A 12,716-nucleotide genomic window follows, 5' to 3' on the forward strand; every position below is an offset into this window, starting at 1 on the left:
ATCGGCAGTTCCGCCTCGATCGCCCTCCTCTCTCGGCCGCGATCGATCGCACGCACGGCGGCACGACGGAGAGGGGCGGCACACCGCCACGCGCCGACCGGCCTGGCCTCCCTCTAGATTTTTCTCTCCTCCTCTGCCCCGCGCGCGCCGGGGCCGGAGGGTCGGTCGATGGGCAACGCGAGCGGCAGGCTGGAGGACATCGCGGACGCCGAGATGGACGAGGGCGGGCGCGGAGGCGGCCACGTGCGGCGCGCGTCGTCGACGGGATACGTCGGGGGCGTGAGGGGTGGCGGCGGAGGTGGCCCCGGAGGAGGGGGTGGAGGGTCGTCCTCGCCGGGAAGCCCCCCGCGGCCGCACTCGCCGCGCATGTTCGTGCCCCAGGTCAGTCAGATCGATCGTGCACGCATACACAGACGTAATTTAATCAAATCCTCCTCTCAATCCCGCGCCCGGTTTCGAATCATGGCGAGCCTCTTGCCTCCAAATCCCCAGTGCGATGCGACGGCGTGGGTCTCGCCTTATGCAGCAGCGCGCTTCTCGCTCGATCCGATGAGATCGCACCATGACCCCGAAGGCATCGATGGGTTAGAGCAGCCAGCCACGGTTAAGTGCTAATTTAGAACTACGGTTGATTTAATCCCTTGGCTATCTGCCTGTCGTCATTGTTATCTGAATGAAGACGTGTTGTCTGAAACTTCATGTTTGTGACAGTCTGACAGATGAACGATTGGTTCAGGTCAAAGAAAGATGTAGAGAATATTGAACATTTTCCTTGGCGAGATTGAAATACTGAACAGATTGACTTCACCTTCCCCGACCAGTGGCTTTCATCTAGAAATCTCCAGCTGGCCTCCCACCTGTCAACTTTGGATAGTTTAGTTTATACTTTATACTGTAAAAGAAAACCACTGGCAGTTTGTGTCTTTCGTTGATGTGTTTATTACCGAACTACTACCGGAAGTCCTTAATATTAACAGAGTTACACGGAGTGATTAGTAATTTGTTGCATCCAAATACTCAAAGAACAATTCGGTTGTGTATAGCATCTGTTCTGAAAATTTTGTGGTATACTAGTATTTCTTAACTAAAAGTCTGAAGGCCTACCTATCTTGTCAATGGGTTTTACCACCTCAGTCTCATTTTTGCCATAAGAGACTGTATATGTAGATCTTCTTACTCATATGGTTCTTATCACTTTGATATATCTTGTATGGCAGAGCCCTGTAACTCCACTGCAAAGAGCTTCAGATGTGCCACCTCCGGTGTTCAACCAGATACTGATGCGTGATCAGGATGATTCCGACGGCCCCCCTCCAAAGAGGATCCCTACTTTGCTTGTGTGGCCTCATGGAGGCAAGTGTATCTTCGTGGAAGGATCATGGGATCACTGGACATCAAAGTACAAATTCTCATCAACCAGCAGTGACAATTTCCCCCGAAACTGAAACTTGTTGAAATAACATGCTTCAAATACTGATAGTGCCAAACATACATGGCAGGAAAACCGTTCAGAAATCTGGGAAAGACCACACCATCCTGTTAGAGCTTCCATCAGGAGTTTACCGGTACAGATTCATCGTCGACGGGGAAAGAAGATACCTCTCCGATCTTCCCTGTGAGACCGACAACGTGGGCAACATCGTGAACCTTCTTGACGTGAATGTGAGTATTCATTTGTTACTGATCTTACTGATCAAGGTGTGCATATATGTTCATGGTATCCATTTGATCATCGGCGATGCAACGCAATTGATGCAGGACTTTGTGCCGGAAAGCGTGGAGAGCGTGTCGGAGCTGATGGCGCCGCCCTCCCCGGACTCGAGCTACGGGTTCCAGATCCCTGAGGACAAGGAGTTCGCCAAGGAGCCCCCCACCCTGCCGGCGCAGCTCTACCTTGGCGTGCTCAACTCGCGGAGCGCGGAGCAGCGGGAGTGCGCGCGTCCGAGGCATGTGGTGCTGAACCACCTCTACATCGAGAAGGGGTGGGGCGCGCAGCCGCTCGTGGCGCTCGGCCACACCCACCGATTCCGGTCCAAGTACGTCACCACCGTCCTCTACAAGGCCATCGAGCGATAGCGCTTACCGTAGCGCATGATGCCGCTGCCGCCGAACAGAAGCGAGAAGATTTTCACCCCTCATGTCTGTGCCGGTCGGATCGTGCACAACTGCATAAACAAGCTGTAATTTTCATATAGAGATCATGTTCATTTTTTCTGTTGAGACAGCTGCAGTCATTTGTCAAGAATAAAATCAGAGTAACACAAGATTATGGAGCGTGTCACTGCTCATACGCCTGGTTTTGAAGGTGCTCAACTGCTCATGAACAAAGTTGATGCTGTTTAAATTCTTAAGAAAAATGGCAGGAAAAAAAACTTGCATTTTTTTAAAGAAAAAAAGGGGGTGATCTGCTTCCCGGGCATACTGGAAAGAGGGTAGCCCAGAGGCCCAACAATGAGCGGCCGTGGTGCCAAATGGCCCAGTGTCCTGACGAGTGAAAATCTGCAGAGCTGGAGGACTGATTGGCGAAATTGGGCACTCCGCGTCCCAACCGCGTGGGGGCTATTTCCGTCATTTCTCCCCTGTTTGAAAGATGCCAGCGGACAGTGCATTATCGAGAAATTCCTTCCTTGTGCGGCCCCACGTGTCGGCGCCGTCCACAGAGATGCACGGGCGTTTGGCCCTAACGGAGCGCCCGATGTTACCAAATTGCCCCTGGTAGAGCATGATCCGTATTTTTGCAAATTTCCATGTGTTACCGTCTTCTAACTCTTTTCGTATGTTTTTCTTTTATCTTGATCTTCTATGTTGTTCGCTACATACATTTTTCGGAATGTCTATTGTGGAGGTGTAAATATAATTGTGCTATCATCCTCGTTAAGAAAAGGACACCTTTGAATATATTTCTAAGAGGAATTTTGGAAGACTTTTAGGCGTGTGAGAAGTATACGTGCGACCCAAAAAGATTCCATACGCGTAGAAGCCGTGTATTTGTTCTTTACAAAATAATACTATGCTATGACGCCTATCGCCGTCCTCGTGCCACAATCGAGCAGCTGTACCTTATCGTTGTTTTAGAGAAGGATAGATGAATGTGTTGAGGAAGCAAGTGAGAATACAATATTCTTTGGTTTGATCCCCTTCTACATATACACGTCTTAGGCTAAGTAATAGAGCCAATCATACACGTGTGCGCGGCCAACTTACTCATAGACCAATCCATTATATCGAGTCTTCATCTACCGGTCCATTGCCATGCTCCATCTCTCTTTTTGAGATGTCCAATCTTTTGACGCCTAGTACTAAGTCATAATGTCATCTACTCCCTCCGTTCTTAAATATAAGTCTTTGTAGAGATTCCACTAGAAACCATATACGGATGTATATGGATGTACTTTAAGTGATGATTCATTCATTTTGCTCCGTATGTAGTCCACTTAGTGAAATCTCTACAAAGACTTATATTTAGGAACGGAGGGAGTAGAATCTATCAAAAATCACCAACACATTTGACATCGGTACACAATCATATGCACATGCAGCTTCGAAACATGATGAGGAAACATGGAAGGCCTAAATGCACACACATGAGGTGGGATCACACAATCATGACGATGCACGACCAAGACAAGTCAAGAGAAATACACGGAGCATACCAGAACCTAGCCATAAAACAAGTTGCATTAGTTTTCTGCCCAAGTTAGGTGATCATCACATGGTTATTCCATGAATTCGTGCCTCTCACCACCTACCAAAGCATACCAAATGCGCATTAGAAAATCACAAGTGGCACATACCATCATCTTTCTTCTACTCCCTCCGTTACTAAATATAAGTCTTTTTAGAGATTTCACTGCAAACTACATACAAATGTATATAGTCATATTTTAGAGTGTAAATTCACCCATTTCACTCCATATGTAGTCCATAGTAAAATCTCTAATAAGACTTATATTTACGAGTACTAGCAAGCAATTATTCGAGCCATATATATATATATATATATATAGCGGTAATAAACCACAAGGGCGTCACGGGAGGGCGGCAGAGGGGCAGTTTGGGCAATCCGGCGCGCGGACGCTAACGGCCGCGTTTAGCGGAGCTGACGGTGGACGTTGTATAAATCGAGCTGGGAAAATTCCACCGGACGCCACGCCACAGAACGCTCCCGGCCTCTCTCTGTTTGCTCTCGCGTCCGCCGCGCCCATCCTCGTCCGCGCCTGCGCCCGGCCCGTGCTCGCTCGCTCGCCGCCTCCCTCGCCTCGATCCACCGCGCCGGCGGCATGGCGGATCAGCTCACCGACGACCAGATCGCCGAGTTCAAGGAGGCCTTCAGCCTCTTCGACAAGGACGGAGATGGTGAGCGCGCCCCTCCTCCCTTCCCCCCTCCCGTCCCTCGGATCTCTCCGTCGCGCGACGCTCGCCGCCGCACGCGCGGTGCGCATTGCCACTGCCCCCTGCGCCCACCCTGTCGCGTCGAATTAGCGCCGCCCGGCGGTAGATCCGGCCCGGATCTGGGCATGGCCGCTGGCCGAACCGCGTCGCTGTCGTGTGCGGCCTAGTGGCGAGTAGATGATGATGATGTGCACGCGACGCTTATCTTCCGGGTTGACCATTTCGTGACGGCGACGTCTCGTCGCCGTCTAGGTTTTATTTTATTTTCCGGATCGCGTCGCGATCGCGCCCACTGTTGCTTCTAGAGCAACTTCGTCTGAACGACTCGTGATTGTTGACCGTGGACTGTCGCTGTGTACCACTAGCTTGCTTTTTATCACACTTTTTTCGATTTAGGTAGTTTAATTCATGTAGAGATCCCTGGAGATAGAGAAAAATCCCGCCATGTAGTATTATAGGGGATTTCATGAACATTTGATGATGCGATATAGGAAATTGATTCGGCTTTGAATGATCTGGCGGCTAAGTTTGTCTGAACACATATGGTTCTACTGTAGCTGGAATTCTTGTGTTGTACCATGATTTGGTTGAGGTTTTCCTAGTAGTCATGTAGAGTACTATAATGTAGTAAAAGTTTGGTTAATAACCGTGTAGAGCTCTCTTGGTTTGAACTTTCCATAATGAATTTACTGTTGCATTAATCTACTTTGATCTTATTGTGTGAACTTATCAGCGAGGATAAATCTGTGTTTGAACTTTCCACAGCGAATTTACTGTTGCGTTAATCTATTTGATGTTATTGTGTGAACTTACCCACTGAGGATAAATCTGGGTTTGAACTTTTCACAGCGAATTTACTGTTGCATTAATCTACTTTGATGTTATTGTGTGAACTTATCACTGAGGATAAATCTAGATATGCACCTTCCCATTTGAACCTATGCAAGATATTCTCAGTATTGTACCATGCGTGGATATTCTCAGTATTAGCACCCTGCGTGGATATTCCTTACTGCTTTCAAACTCATTTAGACCTTATCAATTACTGGCTATAAGCAACTATTGTTTCTTTTTCTTCATAAGTTGATCTCCTGATTTGATGTGTAGTTAACAGCGATGGTTTCTGTTTTCTAAAGAAAATTTAATTTGTTTTAAGCACAATCAGTGTTCTGTGTTTGATCCTGGAGTTGGTTGTATGTATCTACAGGTTGCATCACCACCAAGGAGCTGGGAACAGTTATGCGTTCGCTGGGGCAGAACCCAACGGAGGCTGAGCTCCAGGACATGATCAATGAAGTCGATGCTGATGGCAACGGCACCATTGACTTCCCAGAGTTCCTCAACCTGATGGCCCGCAAGATGAAGGACACTGACTCAGAGGAGGAGCTCAAGGAGGCCTTCAGGGTGTTCGACAAGGACCAAAACGGTTTCATCTCTGCTGCTGAGCTCCGCCATGTCATGACGAACCTCGGTGAGAAGCTCACCGACGAGGAGGTGGACGAGATGATCCGTGAAGCCGACGTCGACGGTGATGGCCAGATCAACTACGAGGAGTTCGTCAAGGTCATGATGGCCAAATGAGCTCCGACCCAAATGCTCCGAAGACAGGAGGAGAATTGTGCATTGCATATTAGTTTAAGATGCAACTCTTATTTGATCGATTTCCAGTTAAGCATCCTACCTAGCTGTAGCTGCTAAAACGGATCGGACGACGCAATTCCTGCTATGTTCTCCAGTGTGTTTCCAGACCTCTTGTGTTTTATGTGAACTTGTGTCCTCCCTGGTGTATCCTGATTGCTGTTTGGCCCGTTTGTAGTATATTTTTTCATCAACTTCTGCTTGACTCTTCTAGCATCAATGGAAAGCCGGTGTTTCGTATTTCTTCGACTCTTTATTAATTTTACAGATGTTATCCTGTGCTTGTTTTGCGTGTGAATGGCAGATGAAGATACATTTATTAATGTACTTTGTGATGCTGGATGAAATTTGAAATTTAAATTTAGCCGGGACAGAGAAGTATCAGGCTTAAATGTGCAGCTGGGTAGGTTGCAACAAACAATTTGCTGGATGATAGTAACGTTGCAGCCTGTGCCTGTGCCTGTGTGGAGTAGTAGGTAGCAACTACCACCGTGCTTGGTCCTTTTAAGGCCTGGAATTGCCTGTGCTTGTGGAAGAGTGGAACACACACACACACACACACACACACACACAAATGGAGCAGGAGAAGAAGCTCAAAGTGCTCTGCCTCCACGGCTTCCGGACGAGCGGGGGTTTCCTGAAGAAGCAGATCAGCAAGTGGCACCCTTCCATCCTCCAGCAGTTCGACACGGTTCTTCCCTCGACTCGATATCAGATTCCATTCCGTCTTCTGCTTTGCTCTCAAGTTCAACTCTGCTGGTTTTTCAGGTCTTCCCTGATGGCCAGTTCCCAGCTGGGGGCAAATCGGACATCGAGGGCATATTCCCCCCACCATACTTTGAGTGGTTTCAGTTCGACAAGGTATCTTCTTCAGTAGAAACCAGGACCGAAATCAGCGCTTCTTCCAGCCTTCAGTTTGGTTCCCTGCTAACATCACTCGTGTGTTCCTATTGCAGGATTTCACTGAATACACAAATCTAGAAGAGTGCATTGCCTATCTGTGCGATTACATGGTGAAAAACGGGCCTTTCGACGGCCTGCTTGGATTCTCCCAGGTAAAGGAAACTACTTTCTCCAAAAGAACCGCATCCAACTGTTTGAGGCGCCTGTGGCAACACAGGATCTGCTGTGTGTTGAAAACATAGTTGTGCTACTATGTGTTAGTTCATCTATTAACTTCCCTTTGCTTCCAGGGTGCAACACTTTCAGCCCTTCTGATAGGCTACCAAGCACAGGTATTCCTCTTGAACTCTCAAATTCTGCCAACTTTGAGTCGTCGAGTTAAGTTCCAGAGATATACAAAGGAGCAAGAAACAACAGATCGGATCTGCAAATATTAATAAATCAACTGTGACACCCATCTACCGTTATTAAACAACAGTGTCCCCGCGATCTAGCAATTCAGTTAGTGGTTGAGAGTTTTTTGGCCCCTTTATTAATAGGAAACTCCTGTCCTGTCCATCCTGACAGAACAGTAAATTTTGATAAATTTAGCAGTGTCACATGCCACACTCTAGGAAAGAGAAAGTTATTCTTCACGAGCATATGCCGAAGATATCATAATCTTATGCAGAACATGTTGATACAGGCTTGCATCTGTCTCTAAGTTAACAATTCTAATAGGTATTTACATGGACATGGAAATTTAGGCATGAGATATGGTTCTCGGAGGAAGATGTCCTCCAAACCTTGTTCTGCTTCTGGTTCCATGTGGATTCTGACTAGGTTGAATGATTTAGGGCAAGGTGCTGAACGATCACCCACCAATTAAGTTCATGGTGTCAGTATCCGGGAGCAAATTCAGGGACCCAAGCATCTGCGACGTGGCCTATAAGGACCCGATCAAGGCGAAATCTGTCCATTTCATTGGAGAGAAAGACTGGCTCAAAGTACCTTCCGAGGAGCTGGCTTCTGCCTTTGCTGACCCTCTCATCATAAGGCACCCCCAGGGTCACACTGTCCCCAGGCTAGGTTTGCACTCTCCCCTGTCTTTCCATGCAAATAACTGTCGAAATTTCTTGTGAATAGATTGAGAGGCAGATTGTTTGTCTTTTACAGATGAGGCATCTGTGAAGCAGCTTTCTGAATGGAGCGCAAGCATCCTGGAAGACCTCAAGAACGCAGACGCTCCCAAGGCCTCAAATTCAGAGAGTTCAGGAGGTAAGGACAGTGTCGGCGTGGAGTCAGCAGAAAACCTGATGGAACAAGTTGCAGCTTGAGGCAGTAGCTGAACTTCGCCGGTTGAGTCGCGTTGGTGTCTGAAACCTGTTGCTTGCTTGCTTTATCCAGATGGTAGACCTTGTTCACCATATTAGCCTCATTGAGAGATGAGAATAAATCAGTCCTGATTTGCCTGTTCTTTTCCTCCCATGTTCATCCTTTTTATCTTGATATCAGTACGCTTCGATGCTACACAAACAAAATTTTAACCTTTCCTTCTTCAAGGGAAAAAAAAGAGGCACTTGAACCTACTGGTATATATTTCATCTGCTTCTAGACCATGAAGTCATGAACCAGCCTAAAGCTCTATATACATCGAGTACCGGACGAATCTACAAGGAACAAAGGAACACTATATACATGAGAACCTAAAATACTACTTCCTGAGAAAGACACTCTGCAGCTGCCTCATGTGGACCCTCTTTCTTCAGCCTCACTCTCGCAAACCCAAACAACATCCTTTATCTGCGCAGAGAGTGTTTTATAGAACTGCAAACAATTAATGCCGAGTCAGTAAGGTTTACCCATTGGATATAAACTGATTTGCAACTACAAGAATAAACTCAAGGTTAAAAAGACATTCTTCTTTGTTGGGTACTTGATTGTGTTCTAAGTCACTTGCTTAAATTCCGTTTGTGTAGTCCTTCATGGGCACTTGTATAGAGTAAAAAAGCTTCAGGAAAGAAGCTACATCTTAATTTACTGGTGAAATGAGTAAAAGAGCTAAAGAACCACAATATTCAAGAGCAGTACCTTCTGAAATTCCAGAGTATCTCCTTTTGCCTTTTTCAGCTCAACAACAAACAAAGATGGAGCCACTTGGAAGACCTAGAAATGTCAGCCTTGATCAATAATTGCATTACGTTGTAAAAGACATTTCTCAAGCTGCTGTGTTTTTTTCTAACCTCAGTTGCAACATTTAGGTTTCCTTTTCTTCCTGCTTCTAGGTTCTTCATTCGCATCTAGAAAGAACAAGATATAGAATGAAAGGTTTAAGTCATGGGGATGACAAGGACAGTCTCAGTTACTCAAATTCAGATACTTCAAATTTCACAAAACCTATGTTAAAAGTCGTATCCATGGGAGGATGCTTGGCATTACCTTGTAGTTCTTCTTTTGGATGTCAAAGCCAAGTGGCTTAGCAGCTTCTTCTATCCTACTGATGATTTCTTCAGGAGGACATTGCGATGTAAATCTTGTTTCTCTTCTGTACTTCTGTCATTGGTTAACAAATTTTAGCTGACTGCAGTTGCTAAGATTTTGACAAATATATAGATGTTGTAAAGAGATTTATGGGACACAATGCTGCAACAGTTCCTAACCTTATCAGCTTCAAAAAAATTATCTAGCTTCAGTCCCTTATTCAATGATATCAACTCAAATGCGTTCATAGAAGCTGGCTGCCCTTCGATTTCCTCCTTAACTTGTTTTTCCTGGAAATCACAGTAACCATCCATTTTAGTAATATTATCTCAGCCATAAAGGCTAACGGCTTTTCCAGTGAAAACAAGATCGATTAACTCACTTCCGAGTCTCCGAAAGCAGCATCAACATCAGCCAAACTAGTTTGATATTTCTCATCAAAAACAGGTGGCTTGTACCCTTTTTTGAACCATGGATCTTTTAATAGTTGAGGGATAGTTATCCGCTGGTCAACAACAACGAAGAACCGCGTAAGAAAGAACTCCATAATCAATGTACTCATAGACCAAAAAAGTGCAGAGCCACCACTTGTGTTGCATGGGAGCAGTTCTGTTGACCTTTTGGCTGGCTAATTTCAAATTTCAGAAATGGAATGTGAAGTAAAAAAAAGCTTACAGTAGAAGGATTAGGATCCAAAATCCTAGGAATCAGTCTTTTAGCTCCATCAGAAAACCAAGAGGGACAAGTAAATTGAGCTCCAGAGATCTGTCAAGAGAAACAGAGTAAATGGAAATGTACAGCCAGCAATATTGGCATTTATGTATTTTCTTATTCCTTCTATCTTACCTTTTTATAAAGGGCTGAGACGTTGTCATCCTCAAAAGGCAGATATCCAGCAAGCATCACAAAAAGAATTACCCCACAAGACCAAAGGTCTGCAAGCGCACCATTATAGCCCTTATCTTCGATAACCTGGATATTGGGTAGCATTAGATTTTAGGCATGTTCATTCCTGGTTAAAACAGAATCACTGCAAATGTATAAGGACCAGTTACCTCGGGAGCAACATAGTTCGGTGTCCCACAGGTAGTATGTAGTAACCCATCAGCCTGTTGAGTTGAAGTAATCGGAGGTTACAGGTTAATAAGTTAAATGACATCAACAAAAACTACAGAAATGCAATGATATTACCTTCGCCTGCTCAGATATCGCACTTAAGCCAAAGTCTGAGACTTTGAGGTTCCCAGCGGTATCAAGCAACAAATTCTCTAGCTGGCATACATAAAACATCCATTTGTCAGTTTCATGTTTCGCTAAACCAGATACATAAATTGGAACCAAGGGGTTGAGTGGTTGGCGATGTACCTTCAGATCTCGGTGGTATACGCCCCTGCTATGGCAATAATCAACAGCGTTGATCAATTGCTGAAAGTATCTGCGTGCTTCATCCTCCTTCAAGCTCCCACGGGCGGCCTGATTATGAAGTTAGTAGAAATCAATAAAGGCGAATGTAAAAGAAAAACCCATAGTGTAATAATATAAGATTACAAGGTTTCAAGCAACTGGCGTGCTGCTAAAATCCCATCACAGAGAAATATGAAACAAGAGATGCAGTAGTAGTACTAACGATGATATCATGGAGCTCTCCACCCGTGACATATTCCAGAACAATGAAAATTCTTGCCTTGCTTCCCATCACCTGTTATAGTGGAGTCAAAATAGTTAGCTATCAACTGCAGACTTGGATGTAAATATTTCTAATGTAGGCAGGGGATATCATACTGCAAACAAAAAGGCAAAGGTTGGTGTTTAGTCTTTACCTCATGCAGGCGGACAACATTTGGGTGCTGTATCAGCTTCATCGTACAGATTTCTCGTCTAATCTGCCAAAAGAGTTCAGAGCGGCGTCAACATCAAGGTAGAGCATAAGCCCGTAAGCTAGCCCCCTTTCTTGACTATATTTAGAATGAAATACAGGAGCAGTTATTTTTGCGCATAATGACAGCTCAGTTCTATTAGAAAGCATGAGGCAGGGAACTTTCAATATGCTGTGAAATATCTAGGAAACAGAGCATTCATGCAAAGGAAAATTATCAGAAAATGATCTGACCTGCTCGACCAACCCGTGCTTCTGAACCTTGGCCTTGTCAAGGATCTTGATGGCAACAGGATCCCCAGACTCGGTGTCCTTGGCGAACCGGACCTTGGCGAACGTCCCTTCCCCGATGGTGCGCCCGAGCTCATACTTGCCGACTCGTCGCCGCACCTTGAGTGAGGCTTGCCTCCTTGCCTTGTACATCCTCCAGGCCAGTCTTTCCTGGGCGCCCTCAAGCCAGTCTCCAAAGACCTGCCATTTTTGAACAGTTAAGATGCGGTGGAACCGGACAATTCAGCACCCAACACAGGTAGCATTAGACAGCTCAGGCAAGGGTGGAGGAGGAGGAGCAGGACAAATGCTGCTGGATTAATTTGACCATATATATAATAACGCTTTTCATTCACGGCTTAGAAACTGAAACCAAATCGGCAACGTGCAAGCTTCATCTACTGCAGCTTCCTGGAAGCTGCCTGCCGAAACCTTTAAGCATTTATGGTGGCTGATTAATTTCAGTGGTTACTGCTTCGGGGCAGAACGTCAGCAATGGGATCTCGCCGTTAAACGTCCGGATTCTTGCGTGGTTCACGAAGCATGCCGCGCGCTAGGACCCTTGAAATCTCACACAGATATTTGCGTCCGGTGCTGTGATGTCAGCCTTGGGAAGGATTCAGAAAAAATTGATGTCAGAACTGCTGAAAAAACCCAAGCCAACGAGATTAACCAGAAAGGATGAAGATTTCGTGCAGCATCTGCGGCGGCACTGGGAAGGTATAGGGAGGAAGGGAACAGGGGCAAAACGAACAGCGCGCGAGAGGGAAACCCAAACCCCGACCCGACCTGGAAAGCTCCATAGCGTCATTTCTTTCCCTTTCCTCAAGCGGAACTGGGCGAGACAAGGATGCGAGGCTCTGCTGACGCTGCACGTGTGCAGGGAGATGGACACGCAAGCCGGCCGGGCGGGCAGGAGCCGGAATCCCCTCCCCGGAATGCTAGCCGGAGAGAGGGCTCCCCGCCCTTTCTTGGGTCCCCGACGGACGGACGGAAGGAAAGAGCCTAGAATTCCGGTGCTGGCTAACTAACCAATGTGGGCGGCCGGGGCGAGAACGAGGAAGAGGGGGCGTACCTTGTTCGGAGAGTCGCCGCCGGGGAGAGGAGCGGGCCACGGCTCACGAGGAGGGAGGAGCAGGAGGCAGCCAGCACCAGCAGCCAGCGCGTGCGGGGATTG

At 46.5% G+C, this 12,716-nt stretch overlaps 2 protein-coding genes and 1 pseudogene across 5 annotated transcripts; 2 read left to right on the forward strand and 1 right to left on the reverse strand.

Moving 5' to 3' along the window:
• Positions 1-322: 322 nt before the first annotated feature.
• LOC123040565 (SNF1-related protein kinase regulatory subunit beta-1) lies at positions 323-2,264 on the forward strand (the record flags this gene model as incomplete). The annotated part of the gene is given in 4 exon segments (XM_044463370.1): positions 323-381; positions 1,218-1,399; positions 1,500-1,662; positions 1,759-2,264. Coding segments are annotated over 4 exon segments (722 nt in total), but the record flags the coding sequence as incomplete, so codon positions are not given.
• Positions 2,265-4,123: 1,859 nt separating this feature from the next.
• On the forward strand, positions 4,124-8,389 carry LOC123043623 (esterase CG5412-like; annotated as a pseudogene). The gene is made up of 9 exons (XR_006419391.1): positions 4,124-4,356; positions 5,600-5,955; positions 6,299-6,354; positions 6,540-6,721; positions 6,799-6,891; positions 6,987-7,085; positions 7,224-7,265; positions 7,770-8,001; positions 8,089-8,389. The product of XR_006419391.1 is annotated as an esterase CG5412-like (transcript).
• A 98-nt stretch (positions 8,390-8,487) lies between these two features.
• LOC123043622 (CBL-interacting protein kinase 31) lies at positions 8,488-12,716 on the reverse strand. Of its 3 annotated transcripts, none has more exons than XM_044466130.1 (15): positions 12,615-12,716; positions 11,504-12,146; positions 11,214-11,276; positions 11,021-11,092; positions 10,759-10,866; positions 10,585-10,665; positions 10,449-10,502; positions 10,240-10,365; positions 10,069-10,158; positions 9,776-9,898; positions 9,573-9,683; positions 9,352-9,465; positions 9,156-9,212; positions 9,004-9,078; positions 8,488-8,739 (listed from the first exon to the last, which is right to left on the reverse strand). In XM_044466130.1, the coding sequence occupies exons 2-15, from the start codon at positions 11,690-11,692 to the stop codon at positions 8,659-8,661; spliced, it is 1,344 nt and encodes a 447-aa protein (XP_044322065.1). In that variant the 5' UTR covers positions 11,693-12,146; positions 12,615-12,716; the 3' UTR covers positions 8,488-8,658. The 3 variants fall into 3 exon arrangements, with proteins under 3 accessions (XP_044322065.1, XP_044322066.1, XP_044322067.1); XM_044466131.1 differs by having other exon boundaries at positions 11,504-11,740; positions 12,615-12,710; XM_044466132.1 differs by lacking the exon at positions 12,615-12,716 and having other exon boundaries at positions 10,585-10,866; positions 11,504-11,740.

This window comes from Triticum aestivum, chromosome 2B (assembly GCF_018294505.1).
Source record: "Triticum aestivum cultivar Chinese Spring chromosome 2B, IWGSC CS RefSeq v2.1, whole genome shotgun sequence".
In the NCBI taxonomy this organism is placed as follows: Eukaryota; Viridiplantae; Streptophyta; class Magnoliopsida; order Poales; family Poaceae; genus Triticum; species Triticum aestivum.